Source organism: Mustelus asterias, chromosome 9 (genome assembly GCF_964213995.1).
Source record: "Mustelus asterias chromosome 9, sMusAst1.hap1.1, whole genome shotgun sequence".
In the NCBI taxonomy this organism is placed as follows: domain Eukaryota; kingdom Metazoa; phylum Chordata; class Chondrichthyes; order Carcharhiniformes; family Triakidae; genus Mustelus; species Mustelus asterias.
In genome coordinates this window covers 78,052,643-78,077,413 of record NC_135809.1, presented here as the reverse complement: position 1 = coordinate 78,077,413, position 24,771 = coordinate 78,052,643, and the positions used below count along the sequence as shown (strand labels likewise).

General features: G+C 46.7%; 1 protein-coding gene across 3 annotated transcripts in view; it reads left to right on the top strand.

Annotated features, from left to right (window-relative positions):
* pamr1a (peptidase domain containing associated with muscle regeneration 1a) overlaps positions 1 to 24,771 on the top strand; it is a 122,857-nt gene that overhangs the window by 64,547 nt on the left and 33,539 nt on the right. For 2 of the 3 annotated variants that reach the window (XM_078221221.1, XM_078221222.1), the window contains exons 7-9: positions 11,354 to 11,524; positions 20,802 to 21,014; positions 24,229 to 24,435. In XM_078221221.1, coding sequence (XP_078077347.1) covers positions 11,354 to 11,524; positions 20,802 to 21,014; positions 24,229 to 24,435 — 591 coding nt within the window. The remainder of the gene's footprint in view (positions 1 to 11,353; positions 11,525 to 20,801; positions 21,015 to 24,228; positions 24,436 to 24,771) is intronic. The other variant, XM_078221223.1, reaches the window with a different exon arrangement.

Sequence of the window (24,771 nt, the reverse complement as noted above, 5' to 3'; positions counted from 1 at the left end):
CCTCAGGCACATGGGGGCCTACCGGAGGTGAGGACTCAGTCGGCCCCAGGCTACATGCTGGGCCTCTGTTATCACTTCTCCCTCAGCTGCAGGATATGCAGAAACAGAGCCAGGGAATGCAGGAGGGGCTGACAACCACACTGGGCTGACTGCGAGACTGTTGGGAGGCGTCCCAAAGCTTTCAGGCAGACCAGCTATTGCCTGTCTTGCGCGGTTCCCAGGCCAACACTGCAAAGGTGGCGTTCACGGTGGAAAGCCTGGGGCAGGGAATCCTCACCATGAATGGCAGATTCCAAGCGATGGCCGAGTCATAGCAGGCCACAGCTGAGTGCCTGAACAGGCTTCTCGAGATTCTGTGGCCCATGGCTGAGAGGTTCAAGAGCCCACAGGAGACCTAGCGGGACAATGCTGAGACACAGCAGGCTACGGCAGCAACCCTTGAGAACATGGCCCAATCACAGAGGGCCAAACCTGAGAGGCTGCAGAGTGTGGCCCAGTCTCAGAGGGCACTTGCTGCTGCCATTAACAGATAGCTCCTGACTTAGGTGGCCATCGCAGAGGGCTTGACCACCATGGCTAGGTGGTCCTCCAGGACTGGCAGGGCCAGGTGATGCTGGAGCTTCTGGAGCTCACTGCAGAAGCACCGCCATCCCATGGAGTGACCCAGGGGCCCCAGGAACCCAAGGGAGGAGGAAAGGCTTGAGCCCGTGCTAGGGCCTTCCAGCCAGGAGACTGCGGCTATGGCTGCACCTTCTGACTCCCCCGTTTTGAGATTGGGGCATCTCAGGGGCAGCGGGGATGAAGAGGGTGTCATGATTACATCCCAGACACCTGGAGGCCGGCCAGGGCCCTCAAGATCCAGGTCCTCCAGAGGATGATCGCCAAGGGCTTCACGAGCCATGGGCGTGGTAGGCAGCTGGCCACCTCCACCTCCATTGTACATCCTGGGGAGACACCGAGACGTAATGGCATGCCACATAAAATTAGGTTGTAGTGGCACTAAGATAGCATTTGTGAAGGACAGCACTCGGTCAGAGTATTTATGCACTTTAATGTTTCCTGTTCACATGTTTTTATGTTAGCATTCATCATTAAGACACTTTTATTGGCACCAATAAATGTTATTTCACCACCCACTTGTGACTAATTTGTCTCAGATTTGCGTTTAACAGGAAGGTCCTTACCTTGATGGTCGCCGGTGGGACCCTGCATGTTGATATCAGTGGGGGAGGCCCCTCAACGCTATGTTACTGAGAAAATGAAGGTGCTCAAAGAAATCACTGGCTACAGTGGGTGGCGTGCATTGGCAGCGACTTACAACATCTGCCATGACATCCCCAGAACCCATGAGGGATTTCCTCCCCTTCCCCACCCCACCCGCCCCGGGCCCTGTGTGAGGGTTTAGTGATCCCTTATCCACTACACAGATGTGAGCCCAGGTACCAGCGTGTATGCGGAGCTCAGGTAGGAGTCGGACTAGTTTGCGCCAGGGCATCATCACAATGGTGATTAGCGAGTCGTCATCACCCTCCTGCCCGTCAAATAAACTCATTAACACAGAGTACCCAGGCCCACCACTCTGGTGTTACAATGTTGCAGGAGATTCTCGGATTCTGGGGTTGGGGGGGCGGGGGAGGGGGGGGCGGGGGGGGGTGGTGGCAGGGAGGACACGAACTCACGTGTGGCCAACACAGCCTCCTATTGCCCAAAGTGTATGTTGATCACTGCCTCCCTCACATGCCTGACCTTGCTGCCACCAGCCCTCCAGCATCTGGGTGGTGTTGCTCTTCATCATCGATCTCCTCTTCTCCCTGCTCGTTGGCCTCCACATCCTCTTCTTCAAGAAGGTCTCCTCGCTGCTGTGTCAGGTTGTGTAGGGCACAGCACACCACCACAATGCAGGACGATATCAGGGGGTTATATTGGAGGGCCCCGCCAGAACAGTCCAGGCACCAGAACCGCATCTTCAGGAACCCTCTGCACCGCTCTACTATTGAATGAGTGGCCATGTGGTCCTCATTATATCGGCTCTCAGTCTCAGGCCACAGCACAGGCGTCATCAGCCAAGTCTGAAGCGGGTACCCCATGTCCCCCATTCCCCCCCCACCAGACCCCCAGTGACACAGCCCCCCTATTAGCCCCACAGCCCCCAGCAACACAGCCCCGCTCCCCCCCAAACACACACCCAGCACCCATGCATTAGTGACTGCTGCTTGATAGTTCCTGAGGCTGCAGCATTGCCACTTCAAAGAGTTTCCAGCACATCCCCACCTGCAACATTGCCTCCTGCTGCCTGCAGTAGGACCCAGAGGCATCCCTAAGACCCGAGGTCAGCCCTCAGATCCAGTTCCATGCTGAGAGTCTGAGGTAGGACTCCGTGAACAACAACAGCTCCCACTCTTCACACATTCGTAGGCCACCCCCGACCCGAAATGCAACATGTCCGCCACGAAACAACCCCATCTGAGCAGCACGGAGCAGTTTGAAAGCAGAGACTTACCTCCTCACTCACCCTCACCAATCAAACGCCAGAATCTGACTTTTATAGGGGAGGTGTTTTCCAGACCGATCCGGCTGCGGCAAACGAGGTGGTAAAGGCAGGCGAGCTAGCTCGATTGGGCGTGAAGCTCACTGATTACATTGTGATGAATGCAAAAACATGTAAGTTGACGTTCCGCCCGTTTTGGGCGGGCTCTCGATCATGATTTTGTTTTCCGTGATAAAATGGAAATGGGCATGACAATGAGCGCTACTCCCACTAGCCGCTTTACGCCTGATTTTACGAAATTTTCCCACCACAAAACGGGTGCAATGAGGTAAAATTCCCAATATTCCCTTAGCCCTTTGTTGTTATGAATCAGAAATCTATCAGTCTCTATCTTAAACATATTCAGTGACTGAACTTCCACAGTCCTCTGGGGTAGAGAATTCAAAAGATTCACAACCCTCTATGTAAAGAAAATTCTTCTCAACTTGGTCCTAACTGGCATTCTCCCTTGTTTTGAAATTATGCCCCCCCTCCAATTCTAGATACCCCAACCTGGGGAAACATCTTACCTGCATCTACCTTGTCTATTCTTTTAAGTATTTTATAGGTTTCACCTCTTGTTCTTCAAAACTCTATAGAATGCAGGCCCAGTTTGTCCAATCTCGCTTCATAAGACAGTCCCGTCATCCCCGGAACAAGTCTGGTGAACCTTTGTTGCAATTCCTCTATGGCAGTAATATCCTGTCTGAGGTAAGGAGCCCAAAATTGCACACAGTAATCCAGGTGTGGTGAAACCAAGCTTCTATAATATTGACAGGTGCAGCCTAACCAAGGTTCTATAATACTGAAGCAAGGCCTCACTACTCCTGTATTCAAATCCTCTTGCAATAAAGGCTAATATTCCAGTAGCCTTCCTGCATGCTATTTCATTGTAAGAAGTTTAACAACACCAGGTTAAAGTCCAACAGGTTTATTTGGTAGCAAAAGCCACAAGCTTTCGGAGCCTTAAGCCCCTTCCTCAGGTGAGTGGGAATTCTGTTCACAAACAGGGCATATAAAGACACAAACTCAATTTACAGAATAATGGTTGAAATGCAAATACTTACAGCTAATCAAGTCTTTAAGATACAAACAATGTGAGTGGAGAGAGCATTAAGACAGGTTAACCTGTCTTAATTCACTTCAGCAGTCACGGGCATTCAGCCTTGGATCTTCAGGTAAGCGTTCTCCAAGGCGGCCTTCACGACACACGACAGCGCAGAGTCGCTGAGCAGAAACTGATAGCCAAGTTCCGCACACATGAGGACGGCCTAAACCGGGATGTTGGATTTATGTCACATTATCAGTAACCCCCACAGCTTGCCTCCTGGGCTTGTAGAATCTCACTAGCTGTTCTGTCTGGAGACAATACACATTTCTTTAACCTGTGTTTAATGTTCCCTCCACCCACATTGTCTGTACCTTTAAGACCTGGCTGGCTGTAGGATTCGCATTCTAATCAGTATTCTGCAACTTGATTTTGTCTGTTTGCACTGTTTGAGAGCACATTTCCACTCCATCTGACGAAGGAGCAGTGCTCCCAAAGCTTATGGTATTTGCTACCAAATAAACCTGTTGGACTTTAACCTGGTGTTGTGAGACTTCTTACTTAATTCGTTAATACAGGTTAACCTGTCTTAATTCCCACTCACCTGAAGAAGGGGCTTAAGGCTCCGAAAGCTTGTGGCTTTTGCTACCAAATGAACCTGTTGGACTTTAACCTGGTGTTGTTAAACTTCTTACTGTGTTTACCCCAGTCCAACGCCGGCATCTCCACATCATGACTGCTATTTCATTAGCAGCTGCATGCTAGCTTTCAGGACTTGTGGACAAAGACAAGGACATCCAAGTCTCTTTATACATCTACACATTCTAATTTCTTACCATTTGGGAAATATTCTGAACATCTGTTCCTCCCACCAAAGAGGCTTAATTAAAGTTGAGTCCTACATCAAGCTGATCCTAATGAACGACTTGAATTTTATTTTCAATGTTTCCCAGATGACATGCTTGAAAGATAGTTTTATGTGCTACCCACAAAATATATTCAGCCTTTGTGATTGCTGATAAAATGTGATGGACCGTTTCTTGTTCGTTTTTGATGTTGAGGTCAGATACTCAAAACCTCCTTTTTCTGGGATCTCTTCTGTTCAAAAGGAGTAGTTGGCTAGTGAAAATCTCATGAATAAGAATAGTTTAGAAATCTCAGAAAAACAGTGGGGAGACAGTTTGTGAATAATTGACAGATTAATATTCCGTAAAAACAAAAGGTATGGATGTAAAAGTTGCTGACAAGGCTTAGTTTAATCCCAAGAATGCTATTTTAAATTTTTTTTATCTACTTGAAATTCGGTAAATAATTTCTACTATAATTGTATACTTTCATTGCTAGATTATGCACTTGTTCAATGTTTCTATTCTTTTTCATATTTCATAATTTCGGGACCTTGTTGTTCACTTTCCAAGTGTGTTACATTAAGCTTACGTAGATCTCAAGGTGAGAATTTGCGCACTCCAAGATAATGGGAGTTGGGACTCATCCATGAGGGGGTCTATCTGAACAGTAAGACCACACCATTTCCCCTAACCTCTATTACCCTCTGACCTGGATAGCTCCATTTCAACATTAGCCCACCCATCCCCCTCTGGTCTGGATAGCTCCATTTCAGTGGTGGTCACCCAATGATTTTCGCAGAAACCCAGACAGTACAACCTTGTTTTTTGATTGCTGCATTTGATTAAAAAAGGCACTGTACACTTGTTTGCTCATGAACAACAAGCAAGCCTGTAACATTATTACTCATGTTGGTTTTTCTTTTGTCTAAATCCTGTCTAATATTGGAGGTATTCGCGGGCTTAAAAGTGGCAAATGTCCAGGTCTGGATGAATTGTGTCACAGGCTGTTGTGGGAGGCGAGGGAGGAAATTGCAGGGGCTCTGACTCAAATTTTTAATTCCTCTCTGGCCACCGGGGATGTGCCAGAGGATTGGAGAACAGCTAATGTGGTCCCACTATTTAAGAAAGATTGTAGAGACAAGCTAGGGAACTACAGATCAGTGAGTCTCACATCTGTAGTTGGGAAACTACTGGAGAAGATTCTGAAGAAGAGAATCTATCTCCATTTGGAGAGGCAAGGTTTGATCAGGGATAGTGAGCATGATTTTGTCAGAGGGAGGTCAATTTTGATTGAATTTTTTGAGCATGTAACCAAGTGTGTAGATGAGGGTAGTGCGGTTGATGTAGTTTACATGGATTTCAGCAAAACCTTTGACAAAGTCCCACATGGGAGACTTATTAAGAAGGCAAATGCACATGGGATATAGGGTGGTCTGATAAGGTGGATTCATAATTGGCTTAACAGTAGGAAATAGAGGGAGGTGACAGACGGCTGCTTTAGTGACTGGAGGCCAGTGGCATACCACAGGGATCTGGGCCCCCTATTGTTCATCATTTATATAAATGACATTGATGTGGAGGGTAGGATCAGTAAGTTTGCCGTTATCACAAAGATTGGCCGGGTGGTTAACAGTGAGGTTGGGTGTCTTGGGTTACAGGAGGATATAGATGAGATGGCAAATGGGTGGATAAGTGGCAGATGGAATTTAATCCCTGAAAAGTGTGAGGTGATACACTTTGGAAGGAGTAATTTGACAAGGAAGTATACTATGAAAGGTCTGACACTGGGAAGTTCCAAAGAACAAAGGGACCTTGGCGTGTTTGTCCATAGACCTCTGAAGGCGGAAAGGCAGGTTAGTAGGGTGGTGAAAAAGGCATATGGCACACTCACCTTTATCAATTGGGGTATAGATTACAAAAGCAGAGAGGTCATGATGAAGTTGTATAGAACTTTGATGAAGCCACAGCTGGAGTATTGTATGCAGTTCTGATCACCACATTGTAGGAAGGATGTGATTGCACTGGAAGGGGTGCAGAGGAGATACACCAGGTTGTTGCCTGGGATGGAACATTTAAGTTATAAAGAAAGGTTGGATAGGCTTGCGTTGTTTCCACTGGAGCAGAGAAGACTGAGGGGCATAGGCAGGGTGAATAGGGAGCACTGTTCCCCTTAGTTGAAGGGTCAGTTACGAGGGGACACAAGTTAAAAGTGAGAGGTGGGAGGTTTGGGGGGATTTGAGGAATACCTTTTTTACCCAGGGGGTGATGACGGTCTGGAATGCGCTGCCTGGGAGGGTGGTGGAGGTGGGATGCCTCACATCCTTTAAAAAGTACTTGGATGAGTACTTGGCTAGCCATAATATTTAAGGCTATGGGCTAAGTGCTGGCAAGTGGGATTAGCTGGGCAGGTCAGGGCCATTCATGCGTCAATGCAGACTTGATGGACCAAAGGGCTCTTCTGCACTGTAGTATTTTGTGATTCTGTAAAACTTTGGACTAGACAATGATAGCTGACCTAATCAGCCAGATTCTGTCACTAGCTGCAGATTCTTGACTTTCTAAGAGTTGGCTTCAATCCTCCTGCACCTGCACACTACATGGTATCATAAGTCCCTAGAAGCTACAGGAAGTTCACTTTCTGCTGGTTGATCTGACAAGAGACTCGGTGCATTGCCCAAAAAGAAATAGGAGATAAACTGCACTGTGTACAATGTGTCAAGCAATGAACTATAGAATCCCTACAGTGCTGAAGGAGGCCATCAGGTCTGCACCAACTCTCCGAAAGAGCATCACACCCAGGCCCATTCCCACATCCCATCCCCATAACCTTGCACATCTACCATGGCTAATCCACCTCATCTACACATCCTTGGGCACCAAGGAGCAATTCAGCATGGCAAATCCACTTAATCTGCACACCTTTGGACTACTCAACTTCTTCTTTATATACAGACTCATGATCTTGTAATGGTTCCTACATAATAGGTCTCTTCTCCCATGAGGTCCATCAGGGTTCTAAGTATGGCACACAAGACATTTTGTTGCCTGTTGCCCATGTATAGAGTTACCACATTCTGCTGGTTTCCATTTGCGTAACTGGAGTGAAATGCACATAAAGCAAGGGCACATGAAGTGAGGAGTGTGCTGATTGTACACCACATTGACTGTGAGAGGTGTGCACTCCCTCTGCATCCAATAGAGCTTTTATTTTGTTTTTACCACTTCAAATTGATGACAATTCCATTAATATATGAATGATTAACCATTTTCTATAATTTGTTATTAAATATTCAGCTCAAATTAAATGTATTCAATCTCATTCAAAAGTCATAGTTAGTGAACATGCCCAATTTCAATCTTGTGGCCCACTGAGATGAAGGAGGGCCACTCATGTGGCCCCCTCACTAGCCTAGGTTGCTGATTTATATTATTTGCCTATGTCACTTTCTGTTTATTCCACATCCTAACTAATTGCTGAGTGAAGAAATATCTCCTTATTCTACTGTTGAATTCATTATTAAGTTCTTATATTTATGGTCCCTAATTTTGAATTCTCCTGCAAGTGGAGACTTTCCACATCTAAGCTGTACAACCCATTCACAATTTAAAAACATATATCAGATTATCTTTCATGTTTTCAATTTTCTACAGTGAAAATACCAGCATATTTCCTGATAGTTGTAATCTCTCAGTTCTGGCGCTGACCTTGTAGTTCATTTTTGCATTTTTTCCAATGGTTCTATATTCTTTTTATGCTTTCAAAACCAAAATGTGCCATTTGAATTATAACCTGACTAGCGTTATACACGTGTTTAACACATTACTTTTAAATTCTATATCTCGAGAAATATCTTAGAACATAAAAACTAGGAGCAGGAGTAGGCCATCTGGCCCCTCGAGCCTGCTCCGCCATTCAATAAGATCATGGCTGATCTTTTTGTGGACTCAGCTCCACTTACCCGCCCACTTACCATAACCCTTAATTCCTTTACTGTTCAAACATCTATCTATCTTTGCCTTAAAACCATTCAACAAGGTAGCCTCAACTGCTTCACTGGGCAGGGAATTCCACAGATTCACAACCCTTTTGGGTGAAGAAGTTCCTCCTCAACTCAGTCCTAAATCTGCTCCCCCTTATTTTGAGGCTATTTCTAGTTCTAGTTTCACCTGCCAGTGGAAACAACCTCGCTGCTTCTATCTTATCTATTCCCTTCATAATTTTGTGTTTCTATAAGATTCTTCCTTATTCTTCTAAATTCCAATGACTATAGTCCCAGTCTAACTCAGTCTCTCCTCTTAAGCCAACCTTCTCAACTCCAGAATCAATCTAGTGAATCTCCTCTGCATCCCCTCCAATGCCAATACATCCTTTCACAAGTAAGGAGACCAAAACTGTACACAGTTCTCCAGGTGTGGCCTCAGCAGCACCTTATACAGATGCAACTTCCCTGTGGTTAGACTCCATTCCTCTAGCAATGAAGGACAAAATTCAATTTGCCTTCTTAATTACCTGCTGCACCTGCAAACCAACATTTTGTGATTCATGCACAAGGACACCCAGGTCTCTCTGCCTAGCAGCATGCTGCAATGTTTTGCTATGTAAATAATAGTCCAGTTTGCTCTTATCCCTACCAAAATGGATGACATCACATTTACCAACATTGTACTCCATCTGCCAGACCCTTGCCCACTCACTTAAATTATCTATATCTGTCTGCAGACTTTCAGTGTCCTCTGCACACTTTGCTCTACCACTCATCTTAGTGTCATCTGCAAGCTTTGACACACTATGCTTGGTCTCTAACACCATCTCATCTATGGAAATCGTAAACAATTGTGGTCCCAACACTGATCCCTGAGGCACACCAGCAGACACTGATAGCCAATCAGGAAAACAACCATTTATCCCCACTTGTTGCTTTCTGTTAGTTAACCAATCCTCTATCCATGCTAATACATTATCCGTAACACCGTGCACCTTTATCTTATGCAGCAGCCTTTGATATGGCACCTTGTTGAATGCCTTCTGGAAATCCAGATACACCACATCCATCAGTTTTCCGTTGTCCACCATGCTTGTAATGTCCTCAAATAATTCCAGTAACTTAGTTAAACATGATCTGCCTTTCATGAACCCATGCTGCATCTGCCCAATTCGACAATTTATATCCAGGTGTCTTGCTATTTCTTCCTTGATGATAGATTCAAGCATTTTCCCCACTTCAGTAGTTAAGCTAACCAGCCTATATTTACCCGACTTTTGTCTACCTCCTGTTTTAAACAGTGACGTCACATTTGCTGTTTTCCAATCTACTGGAACTGCCCCAGAGTCCAGCGAATTTTGGTAAAATTGATAAATCTTCCAGCAATAGAATAGGGGGTGGCACAGTATGTTAACACTGCTGCTTCACAGAGCCAGGGATCCGGTTTTGATTCCCAGCTTGGGTCATTGTCTGTGTGGAATTTGCACATTCTCCCCGTGTCTGCGTGGGTTTCCTCCGGGTGCCCCGGTTTCCTCCCACAGTCTGAAAGACGTGCTGGTTAGGTATGTTGACCTGAACAGGCGCCGGACTGTGGCGACTTGGGGAATTTCACAGTAACTTCATTGCAGTGTTAATGAAAGCCTTGTAACGAATAAATAAACTTTACTTTAGAAACATAAAATGCTGCCAATACTCAGCAGACCAGGCAGCATAGGTTGTCATGGAGAGTAGGAGGGCTTTTCTTCAATGCTTTTTAAAAAAAATATTGTGATGCTGCTTTTAATCTGTCCCTAGATCTTCCTTGCTCTTCTATTCCACTCATTTTGTTTCTAAGCTGGAGGTAATGTTTCAATGTTTTCAATTAAACAGTATCACCTCACATTTGTCATTTAACTATCCAGTTTGCAAGCTGTTGTATTATGTTGCATTCTTCTTTGGTTTGGTACCATCTGTGAATTTTGATTTGCGCTATTTGCTCTTAAGTCCAAATCATTGATGTAAATTATGAACAACAGTGTTCCCAGCAATGCCTTTGTGGAATATCATATTCTAAGCAGCTATCCTTAACCCAATTTTCTGTTTTCCATTTTTTACAGTAAGAAGCTTAACAACACCAGGTTAAAGTCCAACAGGTTTATTTGGTAGCAAAAGCCACATAAGCTTTTGTGTGGCTTCTGCTACCAAATAAACCTGTTGGACTTTAACCTGGTGTTGTTAAACTTCTTACTGTGTTTACCCCAGTCCAACGCCGGCATCTCCACATCATGACTTCCATTTTTTAGCCAGTTTTCCAACATTCAACTATTTGTCCCGAGAATCCACATGTCCTAATCTTTGTCGCGATATAATGACTTATTGAAGCAGAAATGAAAGACTTTCTACTGGAAATTTCTCCAAGGCTTCTCCTGGTCCATTGCCCTAACTTTAGCAGAAGTTTAGTAGAAACTCCAATTATTTGAGAAGTCTCAAGGAAAACACTATCTCCTGTTTTCCACTTTTGCACAGTCAGAACTATACCAGCAGGTCTAGGAGATCTCCAGCTCTGGGAATTGTTTCTCTGATATCTCCTGGGACAATTGACTGAGTGCAAATTGATGAGGACTCGGGAGATTGATGTCTGCCCATTCTCTTATTGAGGGCTGCAGGAGACTTTGGCTTTTCAGTTACCTGGTGAGGAAGCCAGGAAGCTGAGGCCTTTCATTGCTCCTATTGAGAGGACCAGGAGTTGAAGACTTTCATTCACCTGGTGAGGGTGAGACCTGCCATGCCCTCCTAAGGGTTCCAGGAATTAGGCTTGTTATTGTCTCAGTTAGGCTGAACCAAAAGAAGAGACTCTCCTTGTTTTTCAAAATCCAGTAAATTATTAAATGTTTTTGCATTTGCATGACTGCAGAATTTATTTAAATGTCTGTAATAAAATGCGTTTATCAACTATGTGACCTGTCAGTGGTGATATGTAGGAATCCCGTGGCTCCAGTCAGTGGTACAGTGGAAGGAGACGATTTCCGATTTGGTTCCCAGATCTACTTCAGCTGTGATGCTAATTTCCAGTTAGTTGGAAGTAACGTTGTCACTTGTCAACTGGATGGGAACTGGAGCACGAGTACACCGCGCTGTGGTAAGACTCTTTTAACACCCTGTGTATTGAGAAGCAGAAACAACATTGTTGTGAAGAAAGTGGTGACATTTGCTCTGTCCCTTGTCAAGAAAAAAGTAGAAATATGAGTATAACAAATACATTTATGATTATGCCCCCAAAAGCTTAAAAGAGCAAATCTCCCCTCTTCTCCTCCGGATTCATGGGCTTTTCCTCTACAATTGCCTACTGTTTTCTAACCTATTAGTGCTACCACTAATCTCCCTTACTCCTCCCTTTGGAGTAACAAAGTGAGAAACTTTGGATAATATGTAGTAGCATGGCTGATTTTGGTGCCTTGCCATCACTAACACATGACCAACATGGATCAAAGGCTTGCATGGTTAGTGTGCTAATCTCATTTTACAAACCAGTCTAGGTTAGCGAATGGGTGGAGGAATTGGGGATAGCCTCTTCTCTCTGCTGGGTCCTAGATGAAATGAATGAAACCAGTGCGAACCTAGTTCTTAGTGGCTATGGGTCCACAGCGTAAAACTTCCTGAACTTTCAAAAATGCATTTGATTGATGTAAAAGATGGTAGAAATGTGGAGTGAACAGGCTCCACTTCCAGGTTCACAAGGATAATGTTTTGTCATACCACTGGGGGATATTATTTAACAACCAGCATGTATCAGTGAAGGACAGGTAAGCTATCCATAAAGGAGATGGAGGAGTTACTTTGTGCTTGCCATGAAGTTTTATGAACTAATGTCAATGCTAATTGCTACCTTTATTCCACTGTTAAAATTAAGTAATCCCTTGGCTCCAGTGTCAACATTTAACTACTTTTGTGTTCCTCTTTTAACTTGAGGTTTCATTGACAATGTTACATTCTCCCTTGACTCTAGTGTTAACAGGAGATACTCCCTTGGCTCCAGTGTCAACATGAACCACTTCTGTGGCTCTTGTGTCAACATTAGATGCTTCCTTGACTTCAGTGTCAATATTTCGTACTTGCTTAGTTCCAGTGTCAACATTAAGCACTCCCTTAACTCACCCATTGGCTGCAATATCAATATTAATTGCAGCTTGACTGCAAGAGTGGCACAGTGGTTAGCACTGCTGTCTTACAGCACCAGGGACCTGGGTTCAATTCCAGTCTTGGGTGACTGTCTATGTGGAGTTTACATGTTCTCCCCATGACTGTGTGAGTTTCCTCCCACTGTCCAAAGATGTGCAGGTTAGGTGGATTGGCCATGCTAAAATTGCCCCTTGATGTCACAAGATGTATAGGTTAGGGGAAATTAGCGAGTTAAATATGTGGGGTTACGGGGTTAGGGCCTGGATGGATTGTTTTGTCGGTGAGTTGGTGTAGACTCGATGGGCCAAATGGCCTCCTTCTGCACTGTAGGGATTCTATGATTATCAGATTTATGAATGTCAACATTAATAACTTCCTTGACTCCAGTGTCATTAATAAGTAATCTAGGAGAAAGCGGGGAAATGAAACTAGGTAATTGCTCATTTAGAGAGCTGGTACAGATGTGACGAGCCAAATGTGCTGTAACGATTCTATGGGGTACTCTCTTGGATCCAATGCTAGTGTTAGATAATCCCTTTACTTGTGTCAACATTAAATACTTGTGAGGCTCCAGTTTCAACATTATGGTTTAGTGTTAACATTAAGTACTTGTCAGGTATAGTAGGGTCACACCTCAGGGAATATTTCATTTTTACTGTGTCAACATCTAGAATTATAAAAAGGTTGCAACATGGAAGAAGATAATTCAGTCTGTCATGTCCATGATGGCTCTCTGCAGGAACAACTCAACTAGTCTCACTCCCTGACTTTTTCCTCTTAGCCCCAATATGCAAGCTTCACTGGGAACCTGGACCTCCATAAAAGGATTAACTTTGTTGACAAGTTGGAGAAAAAACTTTGCTTGATTGACAGCTTTATGATATTGTAATAGGCTATTTTTTATTATATCTGTAATGTCAATGGCTGAAAGTTTATTTGCACAAGATAAAGAAGTGTCAAGTGTTTACTGCTTATGTTATTGATATTTTAAAAGTTTGGTTGAGTGACACTATTATAGTGTTGTAGCAAGAGAAGTTTTTTGAAGAAAATTATGAATGGATATTTTAACCAAGTTCAGACATTCTGTTGTTACTGTGGGGTTCCTTGGTTCTGTACAGAGTGTATACTGAGTGAATGGGCATAAATCTGTTACGAGGTGGTATTGGGGATATGAGAGACCATGGGGCTATGAGGGTTGGTTAGGGAAAGGAATGAACTGGCATGGGGGATGAGTAAGAACTTTTGACCTTACCTTTCAAAACATTCCCGAATTCAGACTTTGAGGGACCGTGAAATACAAGTCATGGAGAAGCTGTGACTTTCACAAAAACTGCAGGAGGCTAGGAGGTGCCTGGTCTCACGATGAAACCAACCAGGTTGGGACTGCAAGGTGTGGGCTCAACACCTGCAGTTTTACCCTGTGCTACAAATTCAGGATGCCGGGAATAGGGTTTCAATTCCCAAATGGGGTCCCCCCCATTTTTAAATGGCTCTGGGATCCTTATGGCTATATAAAATTCCAGCCCAGTATATCTTGTTGATCACACACATAATGGGCGGAATCTTCCTAAACAAATTCTAAGGGCTCAATCTTACCGGCTCACCACACCAGTCAATTGGGTGGCGAGCCAGTAAGATAGGGCAAGAGGCTAAAGATCGGGTTTGCACCTGGTTTCTTGCCTCTTGTGATCTTGCCGATCCTATATTGCCGTGAAATCAGCCTCACACCCAGGAAGGTTGCGAGGCTGTTCCAATATTAAGGACATGGTTAAGCATGCCATTAACAAGCCCTGGACGCTATCGTCTGGAAGGGGCAGGATGGAGGCGGCAGGGCCCTAGGGGCATGGCCCTGATGGGGGAAGGTGGGGGGGAGGTCTGTAGGAGAGGAGGGAAGGGGGGAACTCTGCAGAATGGGGTTTGATCTGTGGGTGTGGTGATCGGGGGGGGAGGAGGGGTGGTGATTGTGGAGGGATGGCGACAGATCTCCCATATACTTACTGGGAGAGCAGGGGCACTTGCGCAATGGCACCCCCGAAAGCTCAACAGCTGGCTTCACAGATGAACACACACACATACAACCCCCCCCCCCCCAACCCACCACCACCACCACACACTGGCGGGATTTGCATTACGGCTTCTGTTTTGCACAGAGTGCCATAAGTTCCCATTACTTACCTCGCTGAAGAAAACGGTGAGAAAACCTACAGGGAGGGAGCTGGGATGGTTGCTGTACGCCGTGGAGGAGAGGGGGGCCATCTTCTACCCCCAAGACTGTCGGCGGCCCAAGGGAACGGGCCAGCAATGCGGCCTAGGAAGTGGTGGCAGCTGCAGTGAGTGCCCGTGCGCTGGTACGGGGCTCAGTGCAGAAAGAAAATGAGGCAGCAAGGGTGTGTCCATCCTGTCTTGGCATCAATTCCATCTGTCGTGTCTGGAATGTCCATGTCGAGCCACTCCCTGACAACCCGCAGTCTCCCATCATTGGACTCCGTTGCACGTGCCTCCAACCCCTCCGGCACCCCTGTCACAAACCCCTGTTGAGGCACTGTGCTGACATTCACCACCCGATTGCCAACATCCCCGACACCCTGTGCTCTTCCAGCCATCAAGCTTTCAATTCCCCTTCTGTCCCCGCAGGAGAAGATAGCCTACAATCGCTGGGAGCAGGCGATGTCCAGAGGTGGATTCCCCAAGCTATACATCCTCACTGCCTTCGAGGAGCGAACCATGGAGCTGTCGGGGAGTCAAAGGCTAAAGCTTTGACCGACAGCCAGGTTGGGGTGTGCCACAGAAGTGAGGAGCCACAAATCCTTCGTTACTATGACTGATTTCAAGTAAGTTGCGATCTATCCAGAAACTTACCTATGTGTCTTGTTTTCCAGGGGACAACCCCGATGAGGCTGGGCCCTCAGAAGCCAGCAACCCCTTTGCTGCCCCCACGGAGATCCCGTTCAACACCTCGGAGGAAAGCTCCGCGACATGCCTGGTACCCAGGCCAACACGGAAAGGAGGGCGTCTGCAGTGAAAAGCCTGAGGCAGGAAATGGTCACCATGGGTGGCAGGGTCCAAGGCATGGCTGAGTTGCTGAGGGCCCCGGGAGCATACCTGAGACACAGAGGGCCATAGCTGAGGACCTTGGGAGTTTGGTTCAGTCTCGGGGGCACTTTCTATGGGGCTCCAGAACTTGGCCTAGTCCCAGAGATCTATTGATGGGGGGGAACCAGAGCATGGCACAGTCTCAGAGGGCTTGCACACCATGGTGCAGATGCAGTTGGGCCTCTAGGACTGGCAGAACCAGGCGATTCAGAGGCCCTCTAAAGCTCACTCCAACTGCCCTGCTGTCCCGTGGAGTGTACCAAGGTGCCCCAGAGGCCCACCCCGAGGGAGGAGGAAGTGCTGGAGACCATGCCAGAGCTATTCACCCAGGAGACCCCGCTGGCCGCAGTCCTTCAGAATCCCCCTTCCTGACAACAGTGCATCTCCGAGGCAGCCGAATGAACAGGGTTGCACGGCTACATCCTTGATACCCGAAAGTTGGCCAGGGCCCTCCAGGTCTCAGCCCCCCAGGGGATGCCCGCCAAGGGCATCACAGACCACGAGGGGCGTAACACAGCTGACCACCTCTACCTCTGATTACACATCCTGAGGGGCACCTGGATGTAATGGTAGGCCATGTAAGATTAAGAAGACATGCAATAGCTAGAATTCTATTAATTGTCACTTAGAAATTTTTGCACCCCACAGCTGCGACTAATCTGTCTGTGATCCGCCTCCCAAAGACCTGATTGTATCCCGACCATATGCATTGAGACGCCGACCTTCGTTCTGCGTGAGAGAGGCTCTTAGCCCTAGGCGTATGCGACCCCTACTTCCCAGCGCCTGTGCCTGACTGCTGTGGTACTCCAAGCGCTCATCCAAAGCAGTCCCAGCAGTCGGTGCCCTGGTTGCCCACAGTGACAGACTGGCATGGCATCCCTAGCACTGACCAAACCTTGGGATGGCTCCCCCATCCCCAACTGCTGGAGCAGTGGGATGGACGGTGGTTCCCCAAATCCTCACTAGGGTGTGGGCCTGGGTGCCAGTGTGCAGTCAGAGACCAGGTAGGAGTCAGACTTGTGTGGCACCCAGGGCTGCATCAGCGTACTGCACAGTAAGTCGTCATCACACCTGCCTTGACCAGTAACTCACTAACACAGCAAACCCAGGCCCATCACCCTGGCATGATGCCATTGCAGGGTATTGGCATGGTGGGAATGGGGGGTGGGGGGCAGGGTGGAGGTTGAATGCTCCAGGAGGAGCGGTAGGGGTTGGAGCTGGTGTATACCACGAGCCATAATCAGAGAACCTTGTTGCAATTAGGGCCTCCCTCACCGCTCTGCCCTGCCAGACTCTTGCCATTGCTTGCCTTCAATCCTCTGGCTCCTCCTCAGCCATTTCCTTCACATCCCACTGGGCCTCCTCCTCCTCCCCAGGAGCGTTCCTCTGGTCCCTCTCCTCCAGAATGTCCCCCTGCTGCTGAACCAGGGGGACAGTGTGGAGCACACAGCAAAGTGTGAGACCCTCAGGGGGCTATACTTGAGGGCCTCGCCAGAGTGGCCCAGGCAGTGGAACCACATCTTCAAGAATCCGATGCACCACTTGATGACGGACCTGGTGGCAGCGTGGACCTCATTATAATGGGTATCTGCCTCAGTCTGGGACCTCTGCACTGGCGTCATCAGCCATGACCTCAGTGGGTAGCTCTTGGCCCCTACCAGCCATCCCAGCAGTGTGGAGTGGTCCTCAAAGAGGCTGGGGATGTCAGAACCCCACAAGATGAAGCTGTCATGCATGTTCCCTTGGTGAAGCGCACACACCAGTCACAGACTATCTGAACACCACAGAGAGTGGAGCTTCTTTCTGTTGATGAATGACACCCTTTGATTTTATGTTGGTGACCACAGGGTGACATGCATGCCGTCTATAGCCCCCTGCAAGTGGGGTATCCCAACAATGACATTGAAGTCTGCAGCCCGGTCTCCTGATGGGCCTGACCCAAGTTGAAATTGAAATAGTGGCCTGCCCTGGCATACATGGAATACGTGACCTCATGGACTCACTTGTGCATGGAGGACTGGGTGATGCCATAGCGGTGTCTGCTGGAGGCCTGGAAGGACCTGGTGGCGTCGATGTTGAGGGCTGCTATGACCTTCACTGCCACCAGGAACGGGTATTCTCCTGTCCCACGAGGTGCTAGTTCTGCCAGGACATGACACAGGTGCCACACTGTTTCCTTACTGAGCTGGAGTCTGCGGCAGCACGTGTCTGGCAGCCCATTGAAAGACACACGGGTTCTGTATAGGTCCCCATTTCTGACATCTTCTGGCTCTCCCCTCAGACTAATGTGTGGTTGTGTCTTCCTGCCGCTGCCTCAGGCCTGAATGACCTTGCAGCAGGCGGACGCCTCCTCCTCCTGCTCCTCAGCAGCCACAAGTATTACAACCAGCTCAACTGGCTCTGATGTGAAACCCATAATTCCTTTGACATGTTCGGGGGGGAAGAGATTTGTGAAGGGGAGCGAGTTAGAGAGATAGTCAGTAATGTTATCCATCCTGGATCCCTCACTCTCTCCCAGCAACCTGCGTCCCCATGATTCTAGACTCTGGCAACCTGACAGCATCCCTGGCACCACAATGGCCTATCCTTGCCACATCCTTGCCATGGTGGACATGGAGAGCATATGGGTGGCTACGACGGGGTTCCCATTGGGCTGAAGTATAGACATGAGTGCATCTACCTGTTGCAGTGGTTTCCAGGAATAGCTTGCAGTTCAGACAGATGGTGGAGAAGCACCTTTATGACTATCATGGGATGAGTTCCCATTGAAGGCAGCACTGCAGAATCCATGCAGTATGAGGAATTGTGTTAATATCTGCCGAACTCCCTTGATTGGAGCAGCAGCTGCCAGATCTGAATTGTGTTTCTGTTAGTGGGCCCTGGGATGGAATGTCTGCAACAAACCACAGAGCCTATCCAGCAGACATATTGTGGAGATGCCGGTGTTGGACTGGGGTAAACACAGTAAGAAGTCTCACAACACCAGGTTAAAGTCCACCAGGTTTATTTGGTAGCAAAAGCTAGTGGCTTTTGCTACCAAATAAATCTGTTGGACTTTAACCTGGTGTTGTGAGACTTCTTGCAGCAGACATATGGCAGGGTTACCATTGTGACATCAGTGGGGTTGGGAGTTGACCTCACAAGCAACCCCTTGGGGGTTGTTCACTGGCCAGTAGGAACGCATGCAACACAAGCCCCAAGCCAGCGCCGACCCATGACCTGAGTACCCCCATACAGGCACGAGCTCCCTCCAAAACCCTTCACCCATGCAATCCACCCACCCCGCATCATGACAGCGCCTGAGACTCCCCTCTGCACCCTGGGGGTTGGTGCTCAGTGGTACTTACCTCTTGATCCCGCTCGCTACTACTGCGCCTGAACAACGCTTTTATAGAGCATTTGCGATTTGCGCCAGCGTCACATCAAGATGGTGAGCTGGGGAGAGTCTGGGAGGGTGGACATTAGCCTGCCGACCTCACTAATGATATACAAATCCATTCAAATTCATGCTAATGAAGAGGGGCTGGGAAGATACCAAACTGTTCGGGGCCAGTGGCGAACCTGATTTTTAGCATTGCATGCTATTTTGCTGCCTCGCCACGCTAATCGATGAGCGGGATGAGGTGGCAAGATCGCGTCCTACTGGTCTTGCAAACAGTGTTCTACAGTGACACATACTTGTCCAGGTAACACATGTAAAATGGCCTCCTGATCACAAACACAATGGGGGTGATTCTCTGGCCTTACACGTGCAGGTGCAAATTGCATTATGGCAAAGACTCCCTCAAGAGGGATCAAATGTGATTGGGCTGGAGAATGCTCATTGTGTGATTCTCCCCTCCCGGTGACGTAATCTGGTGCATGTAATCATTAATATATTTAGAAAATGCTGGAAAGTCTCATCAGATCTGACAGCATCTGTGGAGAGAGATTAGAGCCAACGTTTCAAGTTTGGATACCCTTCGTCAGACCCTCTTCCAATTTCTTGCTTGTTTAGCACTTAGAATTTTGTTCATAAAATTTTCATAAAATTTTTCATAAAATGTTTTCGGAAAATTGCACCTAATATATCCTCCTGGTTACATACAGTATTTTCTGCTTGTCACATACATAGGTTGGGATTGTCCCAGCACGGCGCAGCGGGCCAGGAGACATCAGCCTCTAGCGGGACTCGCAACTGGCATCGGAAATCAATGCGGGGCTGATTACCATCTGGAAATCTGATTTTCAATGTGATTTGCAGGCCCGGGACAATAGTCTCCGGGCCTGCTAGTGTCTCTCCACCCCCTCCACCCCATCCCGAACCGGGAGAGGTCCCCATCAGCGGGGTTTACAACTGTTCCCCACCAATGGGGAACAGGCATGCTCACTCTGCTGGTGGGACAGAGGACATTGACGACTCCCAGGAGGTTGGGGGCAGGGGGACGGCCCTTGGGCAGTGCCAGTCTGGCAGTGTCAGCCTGGCACTGCAGACTGTGCACCATGGCACTGCCCACTGGGCACCCAGCTGTGCCAAGGGTGCATTGGGCAGTGCCAAGGGGGTGGGCCTAGAAGGGTATGGGGCATACTGGGGCAGGGTCTGCTAGGGTTGCGGGACTTGACTGGGGAGATCCGCTGCCACTTTGCAAGGGGATTGGTCAGGGAGGGAGTGAGGGGGCGATCGAGAGTGGCCATGGGGCAGGGTTTGGACTGGCCATCAGGGGGGTCGTTGTTGGCCTTGGGGATGGTGGGAGGTGAGATCGGGCACTGGCCATGGACTGGCGATTGGGATTGGCCCGGGAGGCAGAGGGGGTGGTCGGTTAGGCCACCGATCGGGGTGGGGTAAGGGTGGGGGTGGAGTTGTGTAGGCTGGCGATGCACAGAGTGCCAGAGATTTGTTCCGGTAAGTACACCCAAAAAATGGGTGAGAAATGTTCCCATTTTCCCGCAATTGTTTTTGGGAGAATCCTGGCCATAATGTTTCATTGGTCACTTAGAATTTGATCTAAGCGTCATACACATTATTCTTTTTGCCAATATAATGCTTTTTATTATCTAACATTATAGAGAGGGCTCTCATGTTGATATAGTTCCCATTGTACAGTCTGAGTTAATCCTTCAGTATGATTTGAATAATATTCTGAAAGCATTACACTGTTCTTTAGTTCCAGAGAGTAAGAGCTGTCCTGTCCCTGGTGTACCACTGAATGGACAACGAATAATTCTTCCAGGAAGTGGGCAGATAAATCAGATCTTTGCAACTCTGGGCACCATTGCACACTTCACCTGCAATGATTCATTTATTCTGAATGGCAGTGCTCAGATAAGTTGTCAACAAGATGGAACATGGACAGACAAGCAACCAACTTGCACAAAAGGTAACACACAGAAACCCTTTTGTAGCCAGTGTTTCAATCCCAGCTGACGTTATTACGGGACAAGTCAGATCCAATGTACCAACCGACTCAATAACAGCTTGTTCCCTGTTGCCGTCAGACTTTTGAAGTCAGACCTTGCATTAAGTTGATCTTTTTCTATACCCCAGATTTGACTGTAACACTACATTCTGCACTCTCTCGTTTCCTTCTCTGTGAATGGTATGTTCTGTCTGTATAGCGCGCAAGAAACAATACCTTTCACTGTATGCTAATACATGTGACAATAATAAATCAAATCAAAATCAAATCCCAGGGTGAAATCCAGCATGATAGATACTAAGTTTTATTGTTTGTTTAGATACATGGATGAACAAATTCACAGAACCACTGATGACCTTTTAACAAAAGAAGAAAACATTTATCAAACAATAAAATATAAATCATAATACACTACTTCACCCAGCTATACCTTTATAGATGTATACAGATTTGTATGGCTAGCACATTATATGCTCTAATGTTCTCAGTAAATACAGAGTCCATGTGAATAGGCAAAATGTGGTCAGACACCTCACACCAATACAGTCTCTGCAGATTTCAACCCCCCCGCCCCCCCCCTAAACAGATGCTTGCCACACTGTGAGCTAACTAATCTCATTGGAACTCTGCATTCCACATGTTTCCAATCTCCACTCTCAAAGAATCCACATTTTGGAATCATCTCACAAACAACGTTTTCTCTCGGATATCTTCACCAGGGATCCACCTCCAGGGTTTCAACCTCCTTTCAATATTCATTTGTCGTGGATCACCACATGCATTCAAACTTTGCCTTCCACAGACTCTGTCAGGTACCCAACCATGCCAACAGAACACCTCTGTTTCAGAGGCCTGCAATAAGAAATCACCAATCTTCTGATTACCTTGAATGTCTGGCTTCTCACAAGTTAACTCTAAATATGCTCCTTGCAGCTGTCTCTACTTCAGAGCCCTTTCTCTGTTCCTTGCTTTAACTTAACTGACTACAACCTTTTTCCTGTTCTTTGTTCCTTTGACTTCTCAATTTCCGAGAACTCTCTTTTTCCTTGTGTCTAGATTACAAATATGCACTTTTAAACTTTGTTTTGATTACTGTATGTTCCATTTTGTGAGAGATAAATACCTTTTCTATGCACTGCATAATTTACTTTTGGATAATCTTTTACAATGGATTTGGACCCCATCTGGACTTTGCAACAATCTTTGATGAATAATTACTAATTTGAATCATCATACTGCTTGTCATGACTGTAACAAAGCGCATACATTTCAGGGTGGCACGGTGTCACAGTGGTTAGGGCGGCACGGTGACACAGTTGTTAGCACTGCTTCCTCACAGCTCCAAGAACCTTGGGCGTCTGTGTGGAGTTTGCACGTTCTCCCCCTGTGTCTGTGTGGGTTTCCTCCGGGTGCTCCGGTTTCCTCCCACAGTCCAAAGATATGCAGGTTAGGTGGATTGGCCGTGGTAAAATTGCCCTTGATGTCCCAAGATGTGTAGGTTAGATGGATTAGTCGTGGTAAATGTGTGGGGTTAAGGAGATGGGGCAGAGCCTGGGTAAGATAGACTGTCATGATGTGGAGATGCCGGCGTTGGACTGGGGTAAACATAGTAAGAGTTTTAACAACATCAGGTTAAAGTCCAACAGGTTGATTTGGTAGCAAATACCATTAGCTTTCGAAGCGCTGCTCCTTCATCAGATGGAGTGGAAATCTGCTCTCAAACACAACACAGAGGCACAAAATCAAGTTACAGAATACTGATTAGAATGCGAATCTCTACAGCCAACCAGGTCTTTGTGGGGTCCTTGTGCATGAGATGCAAAAACCCAGTCTGCAGGTGCAACAGGTGATCAAGAAGGCAAATGGGATGTTGGCCTATATCGCAAGGGGGATAGAATATAAAAGCAGAGATGTCTTGTTGCATCTGTACAGGGCATTGGTGAGGCCGCAGCTGGAATACTGTGTGCAGTATTGGTCCCCTTATTTGCGGAAGGATATATTGACCTTGGAGGGAGTGCAGAGAAGGTTCACCAGGTTGATACCAGAGATGAGGGGTGTTGATTATGAGGAGAGACTGAGCAGATTGGGTTTGCACTCGTTGGAAGTTAGAAGGCTGAGGGGAAATCTTATAGAGACTTATAAGATAATGAAGGGGCTGGATAGGGAAGAGGTGGAGAGATTCTTTCCACTTAGAAAGGAAGCTAGAACTAGAGGGCACAGCCTCAAAATAAAGGGGGGTCAGTTTAGGACAGAATTGAGGAGGAACTTCTTCTCTCAGAGGGTGGTGAATCTCTGGAATTCTCTGCCCACTGAAGTGGTGGAGGCTACCTCGTTGAATATGTTTAAATCACGGATAGATGGATTCCTGATCGGTAAGGGAATTAGGGGTTATAGGGATCAGGCGGGTAAGTGGAACTGATCCACTTCAGATCAGCCAAGATCTTATTGAATGGCGGGGCAGGCTCGAGGGGCTGGATGGCCTACTCCTGCTCCTATTTCTTATGTTCTTATGTCTTAAAGATACAGACAATGTGAGTGGAGGGAGCATTAAGCACAGGTTAAAGAGATGTGTATTGTCTCGAGACAGGACAGCCAGTGAGATTCTGCAAGTCCAGGAGGCAAACTGTGGGGGTTACTGATAGTGTGACATAAACCCAACATCCCGGTTTAGGCCATCCTCGTGTGTGGAACTTGGCTATCAGTTTCTGCTCAGCGACTCTGCACTGTCGTGTGTCGTGAAGGCCGCCTTGGAGAATGCTTACCCGAACATCAGAGGCACATCTCTTTAACCTGTGCTTAATGCTCCCTCCACTCACATTGATTTCCCCTGTGTTCTCGGTTTTATCCTATTATGCAGTCAAACTGAGCCCCATTGTTTCTTGTGGAATTTTGCATGTTAATCGGTGTTGTGTTTGCTTACAAGACGACAGTGACCACAGTTTAAAAGCAATTTGTTGACTGAAAAGTCCTTTGAAATGAGAACATGAAAGTTGTTATATAAATGGAAGACTCTTTCCCAAGGTACATTTTGGTCCAAGCAGGAAAATATGGGAGATTTCACAGGCAAGAACATTTATTAGTCCAAAATATGAGTGTTAAAAATAAAAAAGAAATAAAAGCTGAAGTTATTTTGACTCTTGTTACTTTTGTACAAAACTTTGATCTTTAATTCCAGAGATTAAGAGCTGTACTGACCCTGGTGCACCAATAAATGGGCAACGAAGAATTCTCTCAGGAAGTGGACACATAAGCCAGGGCTTTGCGACTGTGGGCACCATTGTGCAGTTCACCTGTAATTATTTGTTCAATCTGAGTGGGAGTACACAGAGAACTTGCCAACAGGATGGAACATGGACAGAGAAGCAACCAACCTGCACAAAAGGTAACACAGTGAAACACTTTTGTTGCCAGACTGAAACACTAAAATGAAGAAATAACTTCAAGCATCTGTTTCTAACTCTCAGGATTTTAATTGCTTTTATCTGATAACTCCTGATTTCAAATAACATGTTGTATTTGTGGTTGTCGTGCAAAGTTCAAGAAGGCAGCTCACCACCACCTTCTCATGGGCAATAAATGTTGGTCTAGCCAGCAATTCATTTATCCCATAAATGAATAAAAAAATGTTACTCAGCAGTTGAATCTAAATATGATATAAATATCAAATCACACAAAGGGAGTATTAACTGCTTCAGGCCATCTTATGCTTTTATGGATT